At 51.8% G+C, this 22,366-nt stretch overlaps 1 protein-coding gene across 4 annotated transcripts in view; it reads left to right on the forward strand.

Moving 5' to 3' along the window:
* Positions 1-3,579: 3,579 nt before the first annotated feature.
* PPP3CC (protein phosphatase 3 catalytic subunit gamma) overlaps positions 3,580-22,366 on the forward strand; it is a 31,490-nt gene continuing 12,703 nt past the window's right edge. For all 4 annotated transcript variants that reach the window (XM_027714046.2, XM_027714048.2, XM_027714051.2 and 1 more), the window contains exons 1-3: positions 3,580-3,797; positions 18,517-18,714; positions 18,916-19,040. In XM_027714046.2, coding sequence (XP_027569847.1) covers positions 3,746-3,797; positions 18,517-18,714; positions 18,916-19,040 — 375 coding nt within the window. In that variant the 5' untranslated portion in view covers positions 3,580-3,745. The remainder of the gene's footprint in view (positions 3,798-18,516; positions 18,715-18,915; positions 19,041-22,366) is intronic.

The raw sequence follows: 22,366 nt of genomic DNA on the forward strand, positions 1-22,366 counted from the left end.
GAGCCGAGGATCCCACACCTTCCCTCCCCACCCTGCGGAAAGCAAAGCCAAGGGTGTGCCAGGGATTTTTCCTCAGCCCCTGGCACAGGCTCAGCACCTCCAGCAGCGTTGTACCCTGGTTGGATGGCTGTAGTCCCTGAATTCCCTTAGTTCCCAGCTGGATGCTGTTCTTCCTAAACTCCTGACCGTTGTCACCAAGTCCCTGGACTCTGACATTTCCAGTATCCTTATGGATCGTCACCTCTGCTCTCAGTGGCTTTCCTAGGCTGGGCTTAGTCCCCTCAGCACCACAAGGCTGTTGGCTTTGTCCTGCACCCCAAAACCTAAATATGAACTTGTCAAGGAGCAGGGAGCCTTTTTGGGAGCACCCTCCACCCAGAGATGCCACATGGTCCTCGGGTGATTCCTTCAAGGAAAGATTCCTTCCTTTATCTCGTGTGGTGTCTTGTTTTGTGGATTGTCACCTTAAGTCACTTCTCCCTGTGGGACAGAGCAGCCAGGCCTGCCCTGGCTCAGTCACCTGTGCAGCACCTCACACTCATTCCCTGTGCTGCTAATCCAGGAGGAAAGTGCCACTGGAAACTCCTTTTCCCTGCTTGAGAGAGCTGCAGGCCCGGCCGAGCGACTCGATGTGGAAAATCTGAGTCCTTGGACTGGCACACGTGCCCTCTCCTCTCTCCCAAGGGAGCGTTTGGAAAAACACCAGGTGGCTGGAGGGTTTCCATGGGGCACCGATGGAAAAGTGGTGGAGGAAAGGGGGGGGAATCGGGGTGTTTGTCCCCTGAGGGCTGTGCCTGGGAGGTCCCCTAGAGCTGGGAAGCGGCAGGAGCGATGCTGGGATTCCTGGGAGGCGGTGCAGCCCCTCGGCACAAGGTGGGAATCGTGAATCCATCGTCTTCTCGTTTCCAGTTTTACCCTGGTTGGTTTTTTTTTGAGAAATCTGCAACCCAAAAATTTAGGGTGTGGGGGTGAACCCCCTCCCCCAGAGAAATAAGGCTCCCCCTCTTCCCATTCCCAGCTGGACAGGCTGGAACCTGCCAGCAGGGAAGGGATGGGGCAGGCAGGAGGATGAGGAGGGAAAAAAACCCACCCAAATCGAGCTCGTTATGGATTTTCATCCGTGTTTCCCTTCCCGTGTCCAGTTGGAAGCTCCAGTTCCATCTCAGTATTTCAATAACTCAGGTGTTGTGGGAGAGAACGCGTTGAAACAAAGAGCGTAACTTAATGTCACGTGAACTGTACAGATATTTGTAAAATTCCATAAATAAAATATATTCTGTAATGACGGAGGGTCCCAAGCAGCGACACCTCCCTGTGGGCAGAGCTGGAGGAGGGGGTGAAGGGGTGGGAGCGCTGCTGGCTCAGGATTTTTCCAAGGGGAAGGGTTTGAGCCAGGCTGGGTGATGCAATCCCGGTTTTCCAGCTGGATTTCCATGGCTTGTGCAGTGCAGTGCAGCTGACAGAAGATGGCACTGACAACCCCCGGCCTGGCCGCGTGGCACGGCCTTTACGACTCCAAAATCCCCTTTTTTAATTATAGATATATTTTTTTTAAATTTATTTTAAGCGTATTTCCAAGCAGTGGTTTGGCTGGGAGGAGGGGGGGGTATGGGATGCTGGATTCCTCTCCAGCTCACACGAGGGAGACAGATTCCAAGCAGCGTTCGTGTCCTTGATTCCCCACCCTCCATTAGGGGGAAAAAAAAAAAAAAAAAGCAGCAAACTTTGCTTTTCCCCTTCCCTTTTTTCTCTCTTTTTTTATATACAGTTCCCCCCGAGCTGCCAGCTCCAAGCAGTGAACGCGATTTTTAGGAACCCCTTTGCAGCTAAAGAAAATAAATCTAGAAATTCTGGGGTGCTTTATAAAAAAAAAAATAATGTTATATTAAGGAAGGGAGGGCTCGGTGTGCATCTGACTTGCTCCCACTCCCTCTCAGCACTTCCAGTGCTTAGGGAGTGTGGGGGGCTTTGGGTGGGCTTTTTTTTTTTGCTGTAAAATCCTCATGTTTTGGTGAATGCCTGAAACTTCAGCTGCCTCAGCAGGGCCTGCTGGCTGGGCTAATGGAATCCTGGGAATGGTTTGGGTGGGAAGGGATCAGAAAGATCATCCAGTGCCACCCCCTAGGGACACTTTCCACTAGCCCAGGTTGCTCCAAGCCTCTTCCAACCTGGCCTTGGATGCTCCCAGGGATGGGGCATCCTCTGGGAAATCCATTCCAGGGCCTCACCACCCTCACAGGGCAGAATTCCTTCCATTTATCCCATCTAACCCTGCCCTCCTTCAGCCCACAGAGGGCTTGGTTGGTGACTGGAGCCCAAGCGCCGCTGCCATTGGAAGGGCAATAGATAATTTTCCAGATAATTTTACTAGATAATTTTTAAAAAAAAATTTATTATTCTTTTAAATTTTTTTACTAGATAATTTTACAGGTAATTTTACTAGATTTTTTTTTTTTTTAAATTTACTAGATGATTTAAAAAATTTTTTTTTACTAGACAGTTTTACAGGTAATTTTACTAGATAATTTTTTTTCAATTTACTAGATAATTTAAAAAATTTTTTTACCAGATAATTTTACTAGATAATTTTTTTTCAATTTACCAGATAACTCTTTTAAATTTTTTTACTAAATAATTTTACAAGTAATTTTACTAGATAATTTTTTTCAATTTACTAGATAATTCTTTTACTTTTTTTTACCAGATAATTTTACAGGTAATTCTACTAGGTAATTTATTTTCAATTTACTAGATAATTTAAAAAAATTTTTTTTACTAATTTTACAGATAATTTTACGAGATAATTTTTTTCCCAATTTACTAGATAACTCTTTTAATTTTCTTTACTAAATAATTTTACAAGTAATTTTACTAGATAATTTTTTTTCAATTTACTAGATTTTTTCCAATTTTTTTTTACCAGATAATTCTACAGATAATTTTACTAGATAATGTTTTTTCAATGTACTAGATAATTCTTTTACATTTTTTTTACCAGATCATTTTACAGGTAATTCTACTAGATAATTTATTTTCAATTTACTAGATAACTTTTTCAAATTTTTTTACCAGATAATTTTACAGATAATTTTACCAGATAACTTTTTTTTTAATTTACTAGATAATTTTACAGATAATTTTACCAGATAATTTTTTTTTAATTTACTAGATAATTCTTTTCATTTTTTTTTTTTTACTAGATAATTTTACAGGTAATTTTACTAGGTAATTTTTTTTTTCCCCATTTACTAGATAATTTAAAAAAATTTATTTTTTTTTTTACTAGATAATTTTTTTTTTACTAGACCATTTCACAGCCCCTCTTCCCACCCAACCCCGAGGGGGTGATTCCGGGACTGTCACCTCCGACGCCATGAGGGCGATGGGGGCGCCGCCGCCATGTCGCCCCCCCTCCGTTGCTTAGCAACCACCCCCTTCCCCTCCAAGATGGCGGGCGGGGCGGGGCGGGCGCGGCGCCTGCGCTGGGCGGAGTGCGAGGGGAAGGCGAGGAGGAGGAGGAGGAGGAGGAGGAGGAGGGGGGCAGAGGGCGGAGGGCGGTGTGGTGGTGGTGGCGGCGGCCGCGGCGGCGGCGGCGGGGGCGGGATCGCAGCGCCGCGGAGCCGCCGCCGGGAGCACCCCCCGCGGCCCCCCGTGCGAGGGGAGCGGTGAGGGGGCACGGCGGTGGGGAGGAGGAAGAGGAGGAGGAGGAAGAGGAGGAGGAGGAGGGAGCGGTGCCACCGCCACCATGTCCGGGCGCGGCCACAACAAGCTGCCGACCACCGAGCGCATCGTCAAGGGTGAGGGGAGGAAGGGAGGGGAATGGGGGGGGCGGCCAGGGCGCCCCCTGCCTGCGCGGGGGGGAGGTGGGATCCGGATTGGGGGGGGCTTCAGGTTGGGGAAACCCCCCCTAGGGAAAAAAGAGGGGAGTGTGGTTTGGGAGGGGGGGGCGTCCCCAGGCTGGGGGAGCCCGGAGAAAAGGGGAGGGGGTATGCGTGGTTGGGAAGGGGGTGTCTGGTTTGGAAGGAAGGGGAGGGGTCGCCAGGTTGGGGGAGACCCCCCCTCCTCGCTCAGGCTGGGGGGCAGCGTGGATTTGGGGGGATGGGATGGTTTTGGGGGGGGTGGGGGTTATGGCCAGGTTGGGGGAACCTCGAGAAGGGAAGGGGGAGCGTGGTTTGGGGGGGTCCCCCAGCTGGGGGAGATCCCCCGGGTTGGGAGAGACACCCCCCCTTTCCCCCCCGCGTTGGGGGAGCTTGGAGAGAGATGGGGGGGGAACGTGATTTGGGGAGCCCCCCGAGGTTGGGGGAGCCCGGAGAAAGCGGGGGGGCTATGCCTGGTTTGGAGGGGAGGTCCCCAGGCTGGGGGAGCCCTGAGAAAAGGGGGGGGCTGCCTGGTTTTGGGGGGGGGAGAAGCCTGGTTTGGAGGGGGGCACCCCCAGGTTGGGGGCACCCAGAGAGAGGGGGGAGATGCCTGGAGTGGTGGGGAAGGGGTGTTCTGGTGGGTCACCCCCAAGCCCTGAGTCAGGGGGAGCCTGGGTTTTTTTTGGGGGGGGGGTCGTCCCCAAACTGGGACAGTCCTGAGTGGGGGGATCCTGGGGAGGGGGCACCCCCAGGCTGAGGGAGCCTGGAAGAGGTGGAGGGGATGCCTGGCTTGGGGGGGACCCCCAGGCTGGGGTAGCCCAGAGAGGGGGGGGGGGATGCTTGGAACAGCGGGGGGGTCGTTCTGGTGGGTCAGACCCCTTAAGGGAGAGCCCTGAGTGGGGGGGTCAGGCTGGGGGGACACCCCCTGTTGTATCCTCTCCGCAGGGGAGCCGGGGGGGGGTCTCTCTGGTTTTGGGGGGGGCACCTTTGTTCTATGGGGGGCACTTGTACTGGGGGGAGGCATTCTTGGCCCCCCCTGTCCAAGAGGATGCGCCCCCCCCTCCTTTCTCTGCTGCAGTGCGAGGAAAGGGGGGGGTCCTGTGGACCCCCAGCCCTGTGGGCACAGGTGACAAGGCAGGAAGGTGACACCAGGGGACATCCCTGTTTGAGGGGGGGATCCCCGTCCCGGGGAGGGTGCAATCCATCACACCCACGAGGTCCGAGCCCCCCCAGACTGGGGTGCTCGGGGTGGGATGGGGGGGGGGTGCAGAGCCCACCCTGCACTCATCCCGCCGGCTCCCGGTGTCTTTCCTCCCCCAAATCCCCGCTCCCCGCTCGGATGCCCCGCGGGCGGTGCCAGCTGGCCCCCTCTCCGGCCCCGTTATAGTAGGTACTATTTTGGAAAGAGCAGAAGACACCGAAGCAGTTAATGAGGAGCGAAATACGTTATGGGAGAAACTCCTGGATCGGGAGGAGGAGGAGGCTGGGGGGGATGCACATTTCGCTGCCCTAATTGATCCGGTGCCATCCATGTCCCCGGGAACATCCACTGGGTGCCTCAACTTTTGCCGAGAGGCTCCAAGTTACACAATCACCCCGTTATTAAACCTCCCCCCCCTCCACGGCTTCGGTCATTCCAGGCTGCTGGAAGCAGCAGATTTCCCAGGAACGGTTGTAATCCACGGCCATGGAGGTGTCCCCACCATGCTGCCATCCCTCCCTTCCCCTCTGGATGCATCCAGGCGATTTCTTTCCATTTTTTTTTTTTTTTTTTTTTTTTTCCTTTTTAGCCTGTCATGTGGCCGATCACATGTTTAATGTTAATAACCTCAAACCCAGGGAAAGGGGATCCGGGTGGCAGCCGGAGCGTGGAGGCCCCTCGGGCCCTGGTTGGGGGTGGAGGGGGGGGGGGGTGGGTGAAGCTCCCAGGGGTTTGGTTTTGGGGTTTTATTTTTCAGTGGGAATAATGCCAGAGCACTCCTGGATTTGGGGAGGGGTCCTGGGGGGGGGCTGTGTGGTGGTTTGTAGGTCTCCCGAGTGGCCGGTGCTGCCCGTAAATCTCCTGCTAAATCCCAGGCAGCTGCCTGTGTTTAGGTTGGCCTTGTTCGGGAAAGGTAATGTCAATGCAGCCATTATGATTCAGCTGAGTCGGCCGTATCCATGCGCTCTCCCTGCCTGCCGGGGCTTCCAGATCCCGGGAATCCCTGGCAGGGATCCTGCCTGCTTGGCAACAGCCCCCCCACACCCCCTCCAGTATCCATATGATCCCGCTAATTGTGGTCATTAATCCATATCCAAGCAGGGTGGAGGCTCAGGGCCTGCTCGCTCCGTGCTCCAACACTCCAAAATCCACGTGAACTTCCCATATTATCCCCCCCCCAAGGATAATTTTCCAGCTGGGGAGGGAAAATCGGAATATCTCCTTCCGAGGGCCGGGATTTATTGTTTGAAGGTGGCGACGTTGCTCGTGGTTATTAATAATTAAAAAGCTGAAGATAAAAAGCTCGTTTTGTTCCGTGGAAAATGCCTGCAATTAAGTAGGATGTGGAATTTTAACTATGTTTAACCTATATATTTACATCTCCAGGGCCCTGCAGAAGCGTTAACTGTAATTAAGTTTTTAGGCAGGGGAAATGCAGCATTTCCAGTTTTTAGGCTTAAACTTGTACTGGGGAGAACTTCCTTATTTAAAATCTCGAATTTTGGGGTAGGTCAGGAGCTGCTTCTTTAAAATCTCTAATTTTGAGGCGCCACAGGGATTGGTTTTTATTAAAATCTCGAATTTTGGGGTAAGTCAGGAAATTGCTGCTTTTAAAACAGGGAATTTTGGGGTGTGCCAAGAGTTACTTTTTTATTAAAATCTGGAATTTTGGGGCCAGAACTGCTCTTCAGTAGCCCAGTTCTAGCAGGAAACTGGTGGCTGATGGTAACAGAGACCATTAATGTCCAAACTTGGTGCTCTCTGGGGAGCACTTGGGGTAGTTCTGCTGGAAATCTGAGGGATTAGGGGGTCTGGTTGTCTGTATTATCCCAAAGTTAGGCCTGAATTAACTGTTGGATCGCCGGAATTAACTGGTGGATCCCACGTCTGAAATCCACATTATTCAGGGCAGGTGCTGGAGCTCAGCACTGCAGGGTGGGTGTTTTCCCTCTCTGTACCCCTTCCAAACAAACCTGCAGGGATTTTCTTGCAGTTTTTGTTGCATTTTGCTCCATTTTTCGTGCGTTTGGAGGGTTCCCCCTCCAGCAGATCACACCTGCAAGGTGTGACATCCTCTGGGAAGCAGAGCTGTGTCCGTGAGGATCCTTCCCCCTGACCGTGCTGGAAGGTGACCCAGCTCTCTCTCTGTGCAGTTGCATCCATGACAAATCCTTTAAAAACCCAGGATGTTGGGATTTAGACACCAGGCTGATGCAGAGCAAATAATCTGCTGGAATTTTTCTGATATTGGTGTTGTTATTTTGTGTCTCGTGAACACACACGGTGCCGTTGGGGAGCGGGGAGCCGGGAGCAGCCGGGATCCAGTGCCCTGGTTTTGGCAGCTGTTGTGTGTGTGTTGGAAGTCAGACACATCCCTAATTCCCATCCTGTTCCACGATGCCTGCGCTGTGATTTCTGAAGGAATTCCTGCTTTTCTAAGATGGGGTGAAACCAAGGAATTGTGGTGTAAAGCTGGGACCGGTGCTGGAGCCAAAGGTGTCCTGGAAACAAGTGGATTTTCCAAGTTTGTGCTTTGCTGTCGTTTCTGAAGGACTTTCGGGCACCTTTCTGCAGGTCTAGTTTGGATTTTTTTTTTGGACAAGGGCCTGAAGTGATAGGCCAAGGGGGAATGGCTTCCCACTACCAGAGAGAGGGTTAGATGGGATATGGGGAAGGAATCCTTGGCTGTGAGGGTGGGGAGGCCCTGGCACAGGTTGCCCAGGGAAGCTGTGGCTGCCCCATCCCTGGAAGTGTCCAAGGCCAGGTTGGAGCAACCTGAGCTAGTGGAAGGTGTCCCTGCCCACGGCACGGGGATGGGCTGGATAATTTAGGGTCCCTTCCAACCCAAGCCATCCCTGATTCCATGGTGTCCATGATCCGTTCCACCCCTAGCCAAGGTTTCTGGGAGCGTCAGGACACTGGGATCACACACACCCCTCGGAAACCTCCCGCCACCTGCCCCTTTCTGGGTGAAATCACACCCCACGAGCTGCTCCCTTCTCTCCACGTGCCTTTGGAGCGTGGCAGAGATGCTGCCGGAGGCAGGGAGTCCAATCCCACGGGATTTGTTCCGTGAGGCTCCCGGTGCCTCTGGGGAGCCAAAACCCGGCGTCGGATCAATCGCTGCCGTCTCCGGAGAGCTCTGGGGAGTTTCCCCCTCACGCTGCTGCCAAGTGTGGAGGGTTTGGAGGCTCCTCTGGTTCATCTCGCTGCCTGAAGACGCTTTTGGCTGATGGAAAATGTGCAACTTTCCTTGTTTTTAATATAAACTACAACTCTGGGAACGCAGTTGGGTGGTCGGGCGTTGGGTTTTCCCCAGGTTGGGAAGTGTAGGGATTTTTTATAACATTGGTATCAAAGTCAAAGGAGCTTTTTAAGTGCGTGCGAAGCGAGGGAAGGGTTAGAAGAAATCTTAAATATAAAGGAAATTGTGGGTTTTGGAAAGGAAAAATGTGATACCATCGTTATTGTTGCTGGTTGTGCTCTGTAAGGCTCTAGTTGGCTTGGCTCGTTTAGTGTTTGATGTTTTATGGCTGCTAAGGAATATTTGGGGGGAAAAGGAGCTGTGGAAATGGCTAAAAATGGAGTAAAGGCCAAGGTGCACATGCCCAGACCTTGGGATGCCACAGGAAAAGTGTGAATGCCACCAGGGTCAAGATGCTGTGGGGGATCCCTAAAAAGCAAGTTGTGTCATAATGCAGCAACTTGGCTGGACAGAGCTCAAGGAGGCCCTGGGAGAGACAGTCCTTAAAGCAGGAACCCCGTAGGATCCCACTGAATTACTTGGGAATCTGGTTGGGGGGGGGGGCGGGTCTTGAAATGCCCCCAAAATACGAAATAATTCCGATATTGTTATATGAACAGGAAAGATGTTTTGTTACCTGTACGTGGGATGAGCTGGGGAGAAGTGGCTGTGCCAGGCCTGGGTGTTGCAGATTTGGGGCTGATTTTGCTGGATCATGTGGCATTTCATCCAAGAAATGAATCCAAAGGGAAATGTTCTGCAGAGGTCTTGGGATGACACAAACTATTCCCCTCCAGTGTTTTCCTGCAGCCCTTGGCTGCCCCAAACAGAGCCAGAAGTGCCTCTTTTTGGGCTGAAGCTGCCAGGTTCTCTGCATCCTGTACAGGGATGCTCTGCTGTGCTAATAAATGTGCTAATTAACGTGCTAATTAACAGAAATGCCAAACCCAACACCAGCCTTGGGCACAAAACCCAGCGATAAGGTGCCAGGGCACGTGGATTGGGCTGAGATTTTATCCATTTCCTCTGGGAATAACACCAGCTGCTTCAGGTCTGCCCTGGAGAAGAGGGAAGGTCGTGTTCCTCTGGATTCCCCTCCGCTGGATATTATCTTTCTGGATATCAGGCTGGGAAAGGTTAATCCCGTTTTCCCTGTTCGAGGCCGTGTCGGCGGCTTGATGGGGCCTCGTAGCAAAGAACGAGCCTGGATTAATTAGATACCGGGCCAGGGTGGTGGGTTTTGTTTAATAAAAGGTGTCAGAGTGGAGGGGAAAGGTTTGGGGGCTGCTTTGGCTGCACAGGCAGGAGAAGGCAGGAGAAGGGAGGCTGTTCCTTAGGAAGTAGGGCAGGGTGCTGGCTTAAAATAGCTGCCAACGCCAGGCTTGTGCTGAAGGAGCTATTTAGGTAAATCCCGGGGTCTCGCTGGGGGCAGAGCCGCCTGCTAATCTAAAGATACTCCTTGGAGACCTATATTTGTCCGGGATCCTTCCCTGGCTGCTTTTCCAGGTGTTCCCTGCGTGGTCCCGCTGCGGATGGGGTTGGGATGGCGGGTGTGTTTACGTGGCAGTGGCTGGGATGGGGATGGAATTAGACATCATTAAGCAGCAGGAGTGAGGGAACGGGCTACGTAAAGGCATCAGCCTTATCCTATAATGCAGGACTTGGCTCCCGGTGGCTCCTGGAGGCCGGGATTGCAGTGCCAAAGGGACACATTCCGGTGGCACTGGAGAGCCATGCTGGGGTCGTCACAGAATCCCAGACTGGTTTGGGTTGGAAGGGAGCTTAAAATCATCTTCCATCCCCTGCCATGGGCAGGGACACCTTCCACTAGCCCAGGTTGCTCCAGCCTGGCCTTGGGTACTTCCAGGAATGGAGAATCCATGAATATACCAGGAAAGCCCTTCAGGGCAGGGCAGGGGCAGAGGGAGGGATGGGGAGCAGCTGTGGGATGGGTTGGACCAGAACTGAGGTGGAGGATGGAGGGCGGGTGCTCCTGTGTCAGAGGGTGCTCTAAAGCCGTAGGAAAAAGGAATTTCAGTGCAGATTTGAAGGATTTTCCTGGCAGGAGGAGGAGTATCCAGGCTGTGCTCTGACTTCTCCAGCCTCCAGAACAAAACCTTGCTGCTGTTGAGGGAGTGGAAGGAGATGATCTTTAAGGTCCCTTCCAACCCACACCATTCTGGGATTCTGGGATCTCCAGCTGTGACAGCCTGGCTGTGCCTCCCTGAGAGAGCTTGGGGGGGTTGTCTCTCCAAAATTCCACGATGTGAGTTGAAAGTGCTTTCCCTGCTCCAAGCTGGGGGCGTCTGGTGAGAGTTTCCCAGGATCTCCTCTGTGTAAGACAAGTGGTTTGGGGTGGATTTCAGGAAAACAGGGAGAACTGGTGTCAACCTAGATTGCTGCAGAAAACATTCCCTTTTATCAGCTGCTGAGTGTAGCAAATGTGGTAAAATGGCTTCTCAGACAGAATGTTATCCCAAAGGTGATGTCTTGGATGAGGATCACAAAGGTTTCCCAAAAGAAGACTCTGGAATTGCTGGCTCGGCAGTAACTGGGGGCTCCTGTCATCCTGCTCCATCCCTGGCACGTGCAGGTCTGGGAGAAGCTGCTCTGGGAGCGGTGCTGGAAGGGATTTATCCCTTTTGTTTTTTTTTTTGGCTATTTTTTGGTTTGCAAGAGAAGTGCTCTGGCTGATCTCCAGGGTGGCCACTGGGAAGGTTTTAACTCCTTTGCATTTCCCTTTGGACTATTGGCACCTCAGTGTGGCCTGAGGTGATGTGTCACTTCAAAGCTGGGAATAGGACCCTTGCAGGGAATGTTTTATCCAGTGTGGATCCAGCTCAGAGTGAAGCGTTAAGGCCTGACATGGCAATAGAAGAGAAACCACCGTCCTGATCGTGTCATTTTGCACCCAAATTCCTGTTTACCCGCGCTGGGACCACCTCTTGGTGGATGCATCCAGACAGGAACGTTCCTGGGGGTTGTTTTGTCCCCGTTTCCCACGTGGATCAGCCCCTTTCCCTACAACGTCACGCGGGCGAGATCCCCGGGAGGACACGACGTGCACAGAGCACGTTGGAAACGGGATCAGGAATCCCCTCGGGATCCAGCAGGAGGGTCAGGTTCACATTCCCAGGCAGGTGGGGGATTTGCCTTTTCCACAAAGCCCCCGCTGTGCCTCCAGTAGGGATCTATTAGTGGCCGTGCTGGAACCTTGGGAAACAGGTGGTGCCTTTCCCTGCCTGCTGACATCTAGGAATCCCCTCCCGGCTCCTGTGGGGAGCTCACTGGTTTTTAAAGGAGCTGCAGCTGTTTGCTGTAAACCTCCCCCTTTTCCTGCTCCTTTTTTCCCCCCCTCAAGCTTTTCCTCAAGTCCTCAGTGACTCCTTGGAGTCCCTGGAAGATACCGGCTTTGCTGTGGGTCCAGGGTTGATTATTTTCTGGGAATACATCTATTTTTAACTGATGGGGAGTCTGTAGAGCTTGAGTGTCTCAAAGAGAGAGTTTTTCCAGGCTGGATTTGAGGGGTTTGGGGGCTCTCCAGGCTGGAATTGAGGGGTTTGGGGCTCTCCAGGCTGGAATTGAGGGGTTTGGGGCTCTCCAGGCTGGAATTGGGGGGTTTTGGGCTCTCCTTGACTGCTAGTGGTGAGTTGGCCCTGGGGCCTGTCCCCAGCTCGTGTCCCTGTGGGAGCACTGGGCCCTGCACAGATTGTCTCAATGACAATCCCAGGCAAATCCGCATCAGCGCCGGTCATTAGGAGACAAATCTGGGCTGGAAACTTGCAGGACCTCGTAAGGAAGAGTGGCTTTGCTACCTGCATTGCTCCTGGAAAGCTCAGTGCCCGCCGGGAGCGTTTTTGAGGCAATCTCTGATCCACTTTGGAGCTTTGGCAGGAGCAGGACCATCAGTGGGCCTGGATCCGGGTGGGTTTGGATTCCTCCCGGGGCGGGATCCACGTTGTGAGGAGCTGCTTTCTGTGGGCAAGGCTCTGTGAGCAGCTCCCCAGGCTGGAGCTGGCGCCTGGTGTGCGCTCACGGGCTTAAGTCGCCTCTGTTCTAATTAAATACTCCCGGTTTTAATCTCCCCTGGGCTCCTCCGGGAGCAGGGAGAGGGAGCAGAGTTCCAGCTCCACCTCGTGGGACCGTCACCGCCGGCCCTGGGCTTGCCAGCTCTGCTGGTGAATCCTCCTTGGCAAAGGCACCTCGTGTTTTCCTGGCCTGACAACGCTGTTCCCTGTCCAGGTTGCCAGTTTAAGGATAATCACCTTCTATCCCGAAGTTTTTAGGGATCTGTGGAGCTGTAAAGTGCTAGAATTTATATCTCTTCCCTGTGAGGGTGGTGAGGCACTGGAGTGGTTTTCCCAGAGAAGCCTCTGGATCCCTGGAAGTGTCCAAGGCCAGGTTGGAGCAACCTGGGCTGGTGGAAGGTGTCCCTGCCCATGGCAGGGGGTGGAATGAGATGATTTTAAGGTCCCTTCCAACCCAACCCATTGTGTGATTCCACGATTCTGTGATATCTCCCTCCAAATTCCAGGATGGGCTCTGATTCCCATGTTTTTTAAGCCTCTGGGCGTTGCATTCCGTGTTTCTGGGGGAGCCCTGAGCGTGGCCCGGGCCGTGCTCCGCTGGCACACGCCGTGCTTGGATCTGCATTTCCATGCACAGCACTGTCCCTTGCTTTTTTTAGCCTTAAATGCACCTGGCTCCTGCTCAGCCCAGGGCGTGCCAGGCTCTCCCAAAAACGTGCCCTCAAAATCTGGGTGTTACTGCTGGAATGACTGGAAGGAAGTTGTTGAGGTACAGGCGGATTTGCTGCCCGGGAGCGGCCTCGGTTTTGGGATGGCTGTGACTCTCCCCTTTGAAAAGGAATCATTCAGTTGATAGAATTCCACCTACAATACAGATATTTTTAGGGTTATTGTGAGGAGATATTCTGGTTGGGCTACAAAGAGGAGTGTGGCCCCAGGTGAGGAGCAGAGCGAGCTCTGATCCAGTTGGGTGCTGGGAGGTTGGATTCGGCTCCAGCAGCAAAACTCCGACTAATTTTGGATAAAACTGGGACGTTATAAACTGCATCTGTTTGAAGGAGCTGCCATCCCACTGGAGCTCTGATAATCCCAAATCTTATGGTCATCCTGCAGCACTTCCAGGGCTGAGAAATAAAACTCTGGCCTTTTTTTCCCCTCTGTTTGTGAATCTTTGGAGCTCCTGAAATCCAGGGGTTCCTTACTCAGAGCAAGAAAGGAAAATTGCTGCCCTTGGAAGGTTGGAACGTGCAAAAATTTGGGGGGAAGACAGACAGAAATATGGCAATAATAATATAATAATAATTATAATAGTAATTTCTGGCTCTTGCTGCTTTTGTATGAGAAGGTGTTTGCTTGACTTGGTGGTTTTTCTGAGGTATTAATGTTATTTTTACGTGAACAAGGGAGGTGTTACTGATTTCCTCAAGTGAAATATTAATTTTCCAGGAGGTGAAATATCACTTCATTTTTTTTTTTTCCCCCAGAGAACTTCTGTAGCTGGAAGGGGCAGTTCTGTGACATGGCAGGGCCAGCCCTGAAAAATGACACAGATTACTTGTCAGGGCTTGGTCCAGGCTTGGAAAAATTCGGGATATCAGGCACACAACCTGGTTTGGCAGGTTCTCACATAAACTCGCCCTGAGGGGCACCTCAGGGGAGGGAAAAACTCATGGAGAGCAGGGTGGGGGTTATTAAAGCAAAGATATTTTATATTAAATGACCAGAAATTTGGATTGTTTAGCATTTCAAGGAGAATAAGGATTATTCCATGGAAAGGGCTGTCAGGCATTGGAACTGCCCAGGGAGGTTTGGAGTCCCCACCCCTGGAGGTGTCCAAGGAAGGACAGGACGTGGCACTCAGTGCTCTGGGCTGGGGGACGAGTTGGGGATGGGGCACAGGGTGGACTTGATGATCCTGGAGGACTTTTCCAACCTGGGTGATCCCATAAATCTGTGATTTTAACATCAGGTTTGAACGTGAGAAGCTGCCCAGGCCCAGCCTGTCCTTGCTTTTGCTCCGGCTCCTGGACAGAGCAGCAGGAATCAGCTTGGCTGGATCCATCACCTGCCTGCAAGGTTTTATTTCCCGAAAGCTCGGCACGATCCCGAAAATCCGACTTTCTCCGAGCACAAATGGCGTTGCTGTGGCCTTTTCCTGGCTGAATTCCTCCACATCATGTCCCCCCGAGCCGGCTCGGTGTGAGCCCCGGGCTCGGCTTTGAGCAGATGAATGTAGGTTAGGTGTGAATGGGAATGAAACACCGGATAAAAATAACCTTGGGCTATTAGGAAATCGGGAAAGAGGGAAAAAAAAACCCCTGCCCTGCTCTGCCCAGCTCGGCACAGGAGGCAGCTTTTCCTCCCTTTCCGAGGGGATTTGGGTGAGTTTTCCCTGAGGGAGTTTCTACCTTTGGCAGCCCTTGGTGTCCATATCCCTGTTTTTGCCCCAGATGTGCTGTTTTCCCCCTCCAAAGTGCCTCTATAACCCTGTGCCCAATAACGAGGAGCGACCAGGGGAGGGGTTTTGCATCCAGTGCCCTTCGGGTTCGCTCCCAGGTGGCATCGGGAGCTCCAGGGAAATCTCTCTGGAGTTTGTTACCGAGCCTGTTTAATCCTAACTGATTTTTTTAGAGCTTGAGGGGGCATCTCCTGCTCCTCCCAGGGCCAGGGAGCAGCGTTTGGCCGTGGCTGCCACTCCAGGCAAAGAGCACTTGCTCCTTTTTCAGTAATGAATCCGCCTCGGCTGCTCCGTCCCGTCCTCCCAGGGACTCTGGGATGTATAAACAATCATTTGTGGATCACTCTGTTTTCTCTTCCATGGCACTGGCTCTGTCTGGAGCCAGTGGGGATCGGGCAGCCCTGATGGGAGTTGGATTTTAGGTACATTTTAAGTACATTTTAAAGACAGATGTAGGAAAAAAAAAAACGTGGAAAGCAACGTGGTTTTCCCTGCGGGAATATCATCGTCTTTCACTGAGGGGCAAGTGATGCTCTGGGTTGGTAGAGTTGGTGGTACAAAAGCAGCTTTTTTTCCCCCAAATTCTCCCATCCTTGACTGTCCATGTGCTTTCAGAACACTTCAAATACCCACCTGCTCCTGGCCTGGCATTTAAAATCTGTCTTAATTTGGCAGCAAACGGAGTCTCTCGCACTGGAGTCTAACAAAGATCTCCCCATCCTCTTAATTTTCCTGAAGTCCCTCAGGCACAGTTGACCTTTTAATCCATTGCACACCTCAGACTTCACTTGCACTCGTGTCCTTTCGTTTGTGGTCCTGTCAGGAGGTCGGGAATTGTCTTTTCCCAGGAGTGGGTTTGGATGCCCTTGCAGAATTCCACGTCCCAGACCTACAGATCTCACTGTTTAAACAGGACTGGGTGCAACACCCGGGTTTGTGTGCAAAGGGAAGGTGGCACAGAGGTCACAGCGTTTGGTTCTTGGAATGTTGTGAGTGTTTTATCTGTAATTTCTGTTAATTATGAGGGAGCTGACTCTGAGGATGAGCTGAACATGCTGGGTCTGCTTGGGCACTCCACGAACAACTGTGGCATTGCAGGGACAGGACAAGGGGGAATGGGTTCAAACTGAGAGGGGAAATTTAGATGGGATATTGGGGAGGAATTCTTCCCTGTGAGGGGCTGGGATGGAATTCCCAGAGAAGCTGTGGCTGCCTCTGGATCCCTGGAAGTGTCCGAGGCCAGGTTGGAGCAACCTGGGTTAGTGGGAGGTGTCCCTGCCCATGGCAGGGGGTGGCACTGGGTGGGCTTTAAGGTCCCTCCAACCCAAACCATTCCATGATTCCATGACTTCTTTGTGAGATCAGGAGTTACTCCCCACTTTTCAGAGCTGGGCAAGTCCTTCCACTCTTCTCAGTGCCCTGGAGGTGCAAATTTCCAGGTCAGTTTGCTCTGAGGGCTGTTCCTGCTGTCAGAGAGCCCAGGCTTGGCTGCAGGATCATCCTCTTCCTCCCCTCCTTCCTGCTGCCTGAGAGAGTCAAGCATTAATAAGGATAAAATCCAGCTCTTTAACAAAAGGGGGGGTTTGTTCCTCACATCAGCTCTGGCACGAGGCGACTGGAGCCCAGATTTTGCTGCCTGACAGGATTCCTCACTTTCACAGCACTAATTAAATGCTGATCCTCACGCCCTGCTCTGTGGATTTTGATTTTCCAAGCACTTGGGCTCTGCTACATCCTTCCTGTGACTCCCACAAAGCTTTTGAGGTGCTCCATGGCACAGGGGTCTGCTCTGACACCACACAACTGGCTCAGGGAGTGAGGAAGGATTTTTATAGCAGGAAGCATAAAAAGCAGGACAGCAGGTGATGTGGAGTAATCCCTGTGGGACCCCTCTCTCCACAGAGCTTGGCTGGAGTCATTTTGGTCCTGCCCTGACCAGGGGATGCTGGAAGGGCTGAGCAGTTACTGGTTATCCTGGTTCTGGGAAGGAAATGGACTCCCAGGATCTGAGCAGATCCCTGGGATAAGGTGCCAATCACCCCATGGATCGTGGGAGCTTCCAGCAGCCAGGCCACGCACTTAGGGGTGTGGCACAGGATTTCATTCCCGGTTTTAACTCATTCCCAAATATCCAGGCCTCCTAGCAGGAAGAAGGAGCTGTGTGTGTGCATCCCAGGGCTGGTGCTGTTCCTCTGGCATCTCCAGAGCAGGATTCTCTCCCTGCAGCTTGGCTGGCAGACGGGCAGAGCAGAGGAGAAGCTGGTTCCTTCTCCTGCCCAGCTCCTTGTGGGAGTGGAGCCGTGCAAAGCCAAGGAGGGAACTTACATAAAAGTTCTTGGCTGCTCCCGTTGGCGCAGCCTCAGATTTTATCTTGCATAACTTTGCTCTCTGGGGCCACCAGGAAAAGGCAAAGCCACAGTTCCAGAGCTTCTCGTGGGTCTCTGGATGGTGGGATGGGCGGCACTGCTCCTGGAGTCACATCCCAGCTCCTCTAAGCTCTCTGACCCCACTTCTGGGGCTTTTTACTCTTTAGGGTGGCTCCTGAGGCCGTGTTTGAGGGCCTGGAGTGATGGGGAATATGGGAGGGGAATGGTTCCTGTTTCTCCATTCTCTTCCAGGACAACCACCCTGTTTGGAGGAGTGCTGACAAATGATTTTCCAGCCTCTGAATGGCAGCGAGTCCCAAACCCTCCCTCACTCCAAGCCCTGCACCCACATTTCCACACAGCTCCTTTTGCTCGTTCCACCTGATCCTATTTGTGCAGCTTCCCTGACCTCCTCCCACTGCATGATTCCTGCCATCCTTACACCGATCCAGAGGGGGAAAACAGGTGAAATCCTGCAAAATCCACATCCAGAGGGGCCGTGTTTTCCTTTTGGAGCAGGGCTGAGCTCTGAATGCACTAAAACCCCTCGTCCAGCCTGTGTTGGTTCAGGGAGGTCTTGCTTAACCCTCTTTAATTGGCAGCTCCGTGGGGAAGGCTCTGTGTGTGCTCTGGAGCGTTCCAGGCACGTGGGACACGGGAGCACAACTTCCAAAGGGACCCATGAAAGCGGGGCCACCTTATTGCAGGCACCGGCTCCCCTTTCATCAGATCAGCTCTTGTTCTCCTCGCTCCTGCAGCTCCTGTGATTGGAAAATTGATGTTCAGCTCTAAAGAATCCCTTGTGCAGCCTCATCCTCCTTTTCCCTCGGGGGTTTCGGGGTAAATTGCTGCTGGATTTGCATTTAAAAGCGTGGCACCGCTGTTCCTCCCTGTGTTATTTGTCTAGCTCTGTCCTGTTAAATTCAACATACTCTGGCACATCACGGAATTACTGGGGTTGGAAAAGACCTGTAAAAGCAACTTCTGCTTTTTGGGGGGTGTGTTGGTCCTCCTGCCTAAATTGGTGGCTCCTGGTTTTCCTGTTTTTGCTGATATTTGCATGAAACCTGTTTTAGTGCAACATTATGACGATGATTGTCCCCTTGGAATTAGGAGGCAGCTCTGGAGCGGGTGCAGATGGCATGCAGTCTGGGTGTTTAGCCAAGCTGAGGGGTGAATTCATAGCTCTGGCAGCTCAGCTCTTCTCCTTTCAGGATTTGGGAGCATAATTTCGGTGGGAATCCAGTCTCCAAGTGTCTGCTCCAGACTGGGAAGCAAAGCCCTCCCGATTCCTCTCACCCCCAAAAAAAAAAAAAAGAAAAAAAGAGACGTGTTGCTGACTTCCTTGCCTTCCCTTTCCAGCTGTCCCATTCCCTCCCACGCAGCGGCTCACCCTGAAGGAGGTGTTTGAGGATGGGAAGCCGAGGCTCGACGTCCTCAAGAGCCACTTGGTGAAGGAAGGGCGGCTGGAGGAGGACGCGGCGCTGAAGATCATCAACGACGGCGCCGCCATCCTGAGGCACGAGAAGACCATGATCGAGGTGGAGGCCCCCATCACAGGTCAGAGAGCCCAAAAAGGGCCACCTGGGGTAACACCAGCAGGGCTGACACAGGTTTTTTTGCTGTGTTTTAACTCTCAGAAGAGAGGGTTTTTGCTGGCGGAGGTCGAGGCCGCCGCGCTCGGCTCCTTGTTGCTGTCGCGACCTTTCTTTTCTTGGCACGTAATTCTGTCCCTCTTTTGTGCTGTTCTTGCTCCCCCAGTGTGTGGTGACATCCACGGGCAGTTTTTTGACCTGATGAAGCTGTTTGAAGTTGGAGGATCACCCAATAACACCCGCTACCTCTTCCTGGGAGACTACGTGGACAGAGGCTACTTCAGTATAGAGGTGACAAAGAAAGCTGAGCTTGGTACTAAAGGAACCAGAAGTGTTGAGCCTCAGTTAAAATACAGCTCAGAATCAGTTTAAATACAGCTTGGAATCAGTTAAACACAGCTCAGAATCAGTTAAATAACCTCAGAATTGCAGCTCAGAATGAATAAAAACACCACCCTCAATCAGTTCAAATTCAGCTCAGAATCAGTTCAAATTCAGCTCAGAATCAGTTCAATTCAGCTCAGAATCAGTTCAATTCAGCTCAGAATCAGTTCAAATTCAGCTCAGAATCAGTTCAAATTCAGCTCAGAATCAGTTCAAATTCAGCTCAGAATCAGTTAAATTCAGCTCAAAATCAGTTAAATGCAGCTCAAAAGCAGTTAAAATGCAGCTCAGAATCAGTTAAATCCGACTCAAAAATCAGTTCAAATTCAGCTTAGAATCAGTTCAAATACAGCTCGGAATCAATTAAATCCAGCTTGAAATCAGTTAAATATAGCTTGGAATCAGATAAATTCAGCTCAGGATCAGTTAAATTCAGCTCAAAATCAATTAAATGCAGCTTGAAATCAGTTTAAGTACAGCTTGGAATCAGATAAATCCAGCTGAAAATCAGTTCAAATGCAGCTCAGAATCAGTTAAATACAGCCCAGAATTAGTTAAATACAACTCAGAATCAGCTCAAACAGCAAAGTCAAATCTCCTGTGCTGGATTTACCCTCCAGTCGAGCTCTGCATGGGGTGAAAATCCTGTTGGTAACTCCCAGTGTGATTTTGGGCAGGAAGGTGGTGTCCCAGTGTGAGGACTGAGCACTGGACCCTCACCCAGTGACATTTTGGTGGCAGTGATGGGGTTAATGGCTGAACTCTGCCTTCTGAAGTGGAGTTTTAATGTCACTTGGGGCTGTCACTCAGGGAAACAAGAGGGAGAGTCGATTGTGTGGCGCAGGCAACGAGATCCCACCAGGAGAGTGGGAAGCAAACGTTGGAAAACTTGCAGGATTCAGCTGAGCAGGGAAAAGGAAAAGTGTCACACGACTGAACCGCTGCTTCCCCCCGAGAGAATCAGCCTTGGAGTGGGGTCAGGACAAAGGGGGAGTCGCTGGGGTTGTGGTGGGACTTCACAGATTCCACGGAATTGGGCAGTGCTGGGAGTTGGTGTGAAGGCCAAAGGAATCACAGATCCCAAGGGACTGCAGCCTCCTGGATTCACAGAGGTGGTGGAGAAGGAGTGGAAATGGGAGAGTTTATCCCAGTTGGAAGCAACGTAACGAAGGGCTTTTGGGGAAACAAGGGCGCGAAAACAGGGCTGGAATTAGCAGAGGAGGCGGTTTCTCCTGGAAGAGGGGAGGGTGCAGGAATAGCTGAGCCGTTGGGTCTGCAGAGGAATCATTCCCAGTTAAATCCCGGGGAGGAGCTCTGCTGGATGAGTGCAAGTGGCTCTTTGAAGGATTCTGCAGAGGATTTAGGGAGAGCACTGTGCTGGAGCAGCCCCTGGCTCCCTTCCAGCCTCGGGAATTCTGACAGGGAGCCAAGGTGTGACGAGGAGCCCTTTCCGGGGAAGCGGGTCCGGATGCTGGGGAGGTGGGGTTGGGCTGCTGGGATTTGTGGTGGTGCTGGCAGGAGGAGCCCCACAACCCCCCGGGGAGGAAGGGGAAGGACATCCAACTGCTCCTTTCAATGGCTCGGCTTGTGCCAGTTGGGATTGCACTTGGAGTGTATTTACCTGGAAAAGAGATTATATTCCAGCCCAGCAGCTCCTTCTGAGGTAAAAGGTGGATTTTTTTTTGGTGTTAACCAAGAACCCCTCAAAGGGGGGTTGTTGGACCCTGTGTCTGCCCATGGATTTGACAGCTCCTGGGTGGAAAAGTGCTGCTCTCCCTCTGCTCTTCCCCCAGGATTGATCAGACATGGAGATTTTACTCCCAGATCCGCAGCAGTGCTGTGGATCAGTGCCCTGCTCTCTCCATGCTGGGATCATCACAGGATCCTGGAATGGTTTGGGTTAGGAGGGACCTTAAAATCACCCAGTTCCACCCCTGCCATCAGCAGGGACACCTTCCACTAGCCCAGGTTGCTCCAACCTGGCCTTGGACACTTCCAGGGATGATGCAGTCACAGCTTCTGTGGGAATTCAATCCAGGGAAGAGCTGGGAGGCTCCATGTTTAAAACTTCCTGATAAATGCCAGATTTTGGGAATGGGGGGAGAGGTTACGGTGTGGCTTGTGGGCACGTTTGGCACCAGCCCCTCTTGCATTTTTGGGGGGGTCACAATTCCTCCTGCAATTCCCTCCCTGGGGCCTGCTGAGCCTTCCCTTTCCAAGTGGATCAAACCCTTGGCTTTGGGCTTCACGCTGAGAGGCTGAATAAGGAGAGAAGTAGATTTATTAAAGTTTATTTAAGGCCAAATAAGTGTCTGGAGTCGCTCCTGGGGCCGTTGTGAACAGGCACTAATCAATTCCTGGGCTCAGGGCCGTGGAAAGGGTTCCATGCAGGAAGCATCCAAGGCATGCAAGTATGGAAACCTCCCTCATCCCTCATTCCAGCCCCTTGGGAGCTGTTGAAGGTCCTTCCCTCTGTGCCCCAGTGGTACCTGGCAGCCCCCACATCCCTGGGAAGTGGCTGCAGCCCCAGGGAATGTTTCTTTGTGTGTGTGTCCAGGAAGAGTTGTGGTGTCAAATTCCATCCCTTTTCACTTCAAAACCCTTCAAATGTTCTTTTTAAAACCCCTCTTGTGCAAGTTGCCAGCCTTCCCTCCATCCCAAATCCTCCTCTGTATCTCTGCTGGGCTTGGGTGCCAGGACTGGTTCTTCCTCCAGTCTTTAGCAAGTCATTTGGTTCATTTATAGCAACTTCCAAGTTCTCCTGCCAGCCCTGAGAAGTGACATTTAGCTTGCAAACACAGGAGGTTAAAGCTTTAAATCCCAGAATAATTATAAATGGGTTTGTTGGGAGCATTCCTCCTGGTAACAGATGCAATAAAACATGATTCTGCTACCGGTGTTGGCCCCGTTCGCCTGCAGAATTCAGAATTAATCAAGTTTTTAATGTGGGGTTGAATTCCAAGTGAGACACAGATGGTGCTTTACAGCTCCTTGGGTTTTGGGATCAGCTGGAGTGACTAATGCAGAGCTTACCTTGCAGGTTCAGTGCTTAAACACCATCCTGGCTGAGCTGTGTGTACTGGGAACCGACTGGAAACCGGTTTATTTGGGGTCTGGAGGTTGTTTCCAGCTGGTTCCCGGGGATCTGTGCCCCAGATCAGCAAGATCTGAGAGTGTCAAACTGTTCACAGAGTTTGTGGTTCCCACCCCCAGGCATGTGCAGGTTCTGTACC

Source organism: Pipra filicauda, unplaced genomic scaffold, assembly GCF_003945595.2.
Source record: "Pipra filicauda isolate LSUMZ 115617 unplaced genomic scaffold, ASM394559v2 scaffold629_size504944_pilon, whole genome shotgun sequence".
Lineage (NCBI taxonomy): Eukaryota > Metazoa > Chordata > Aves > Passeriformes > Pipridae > Pipra > Pipra filicauda.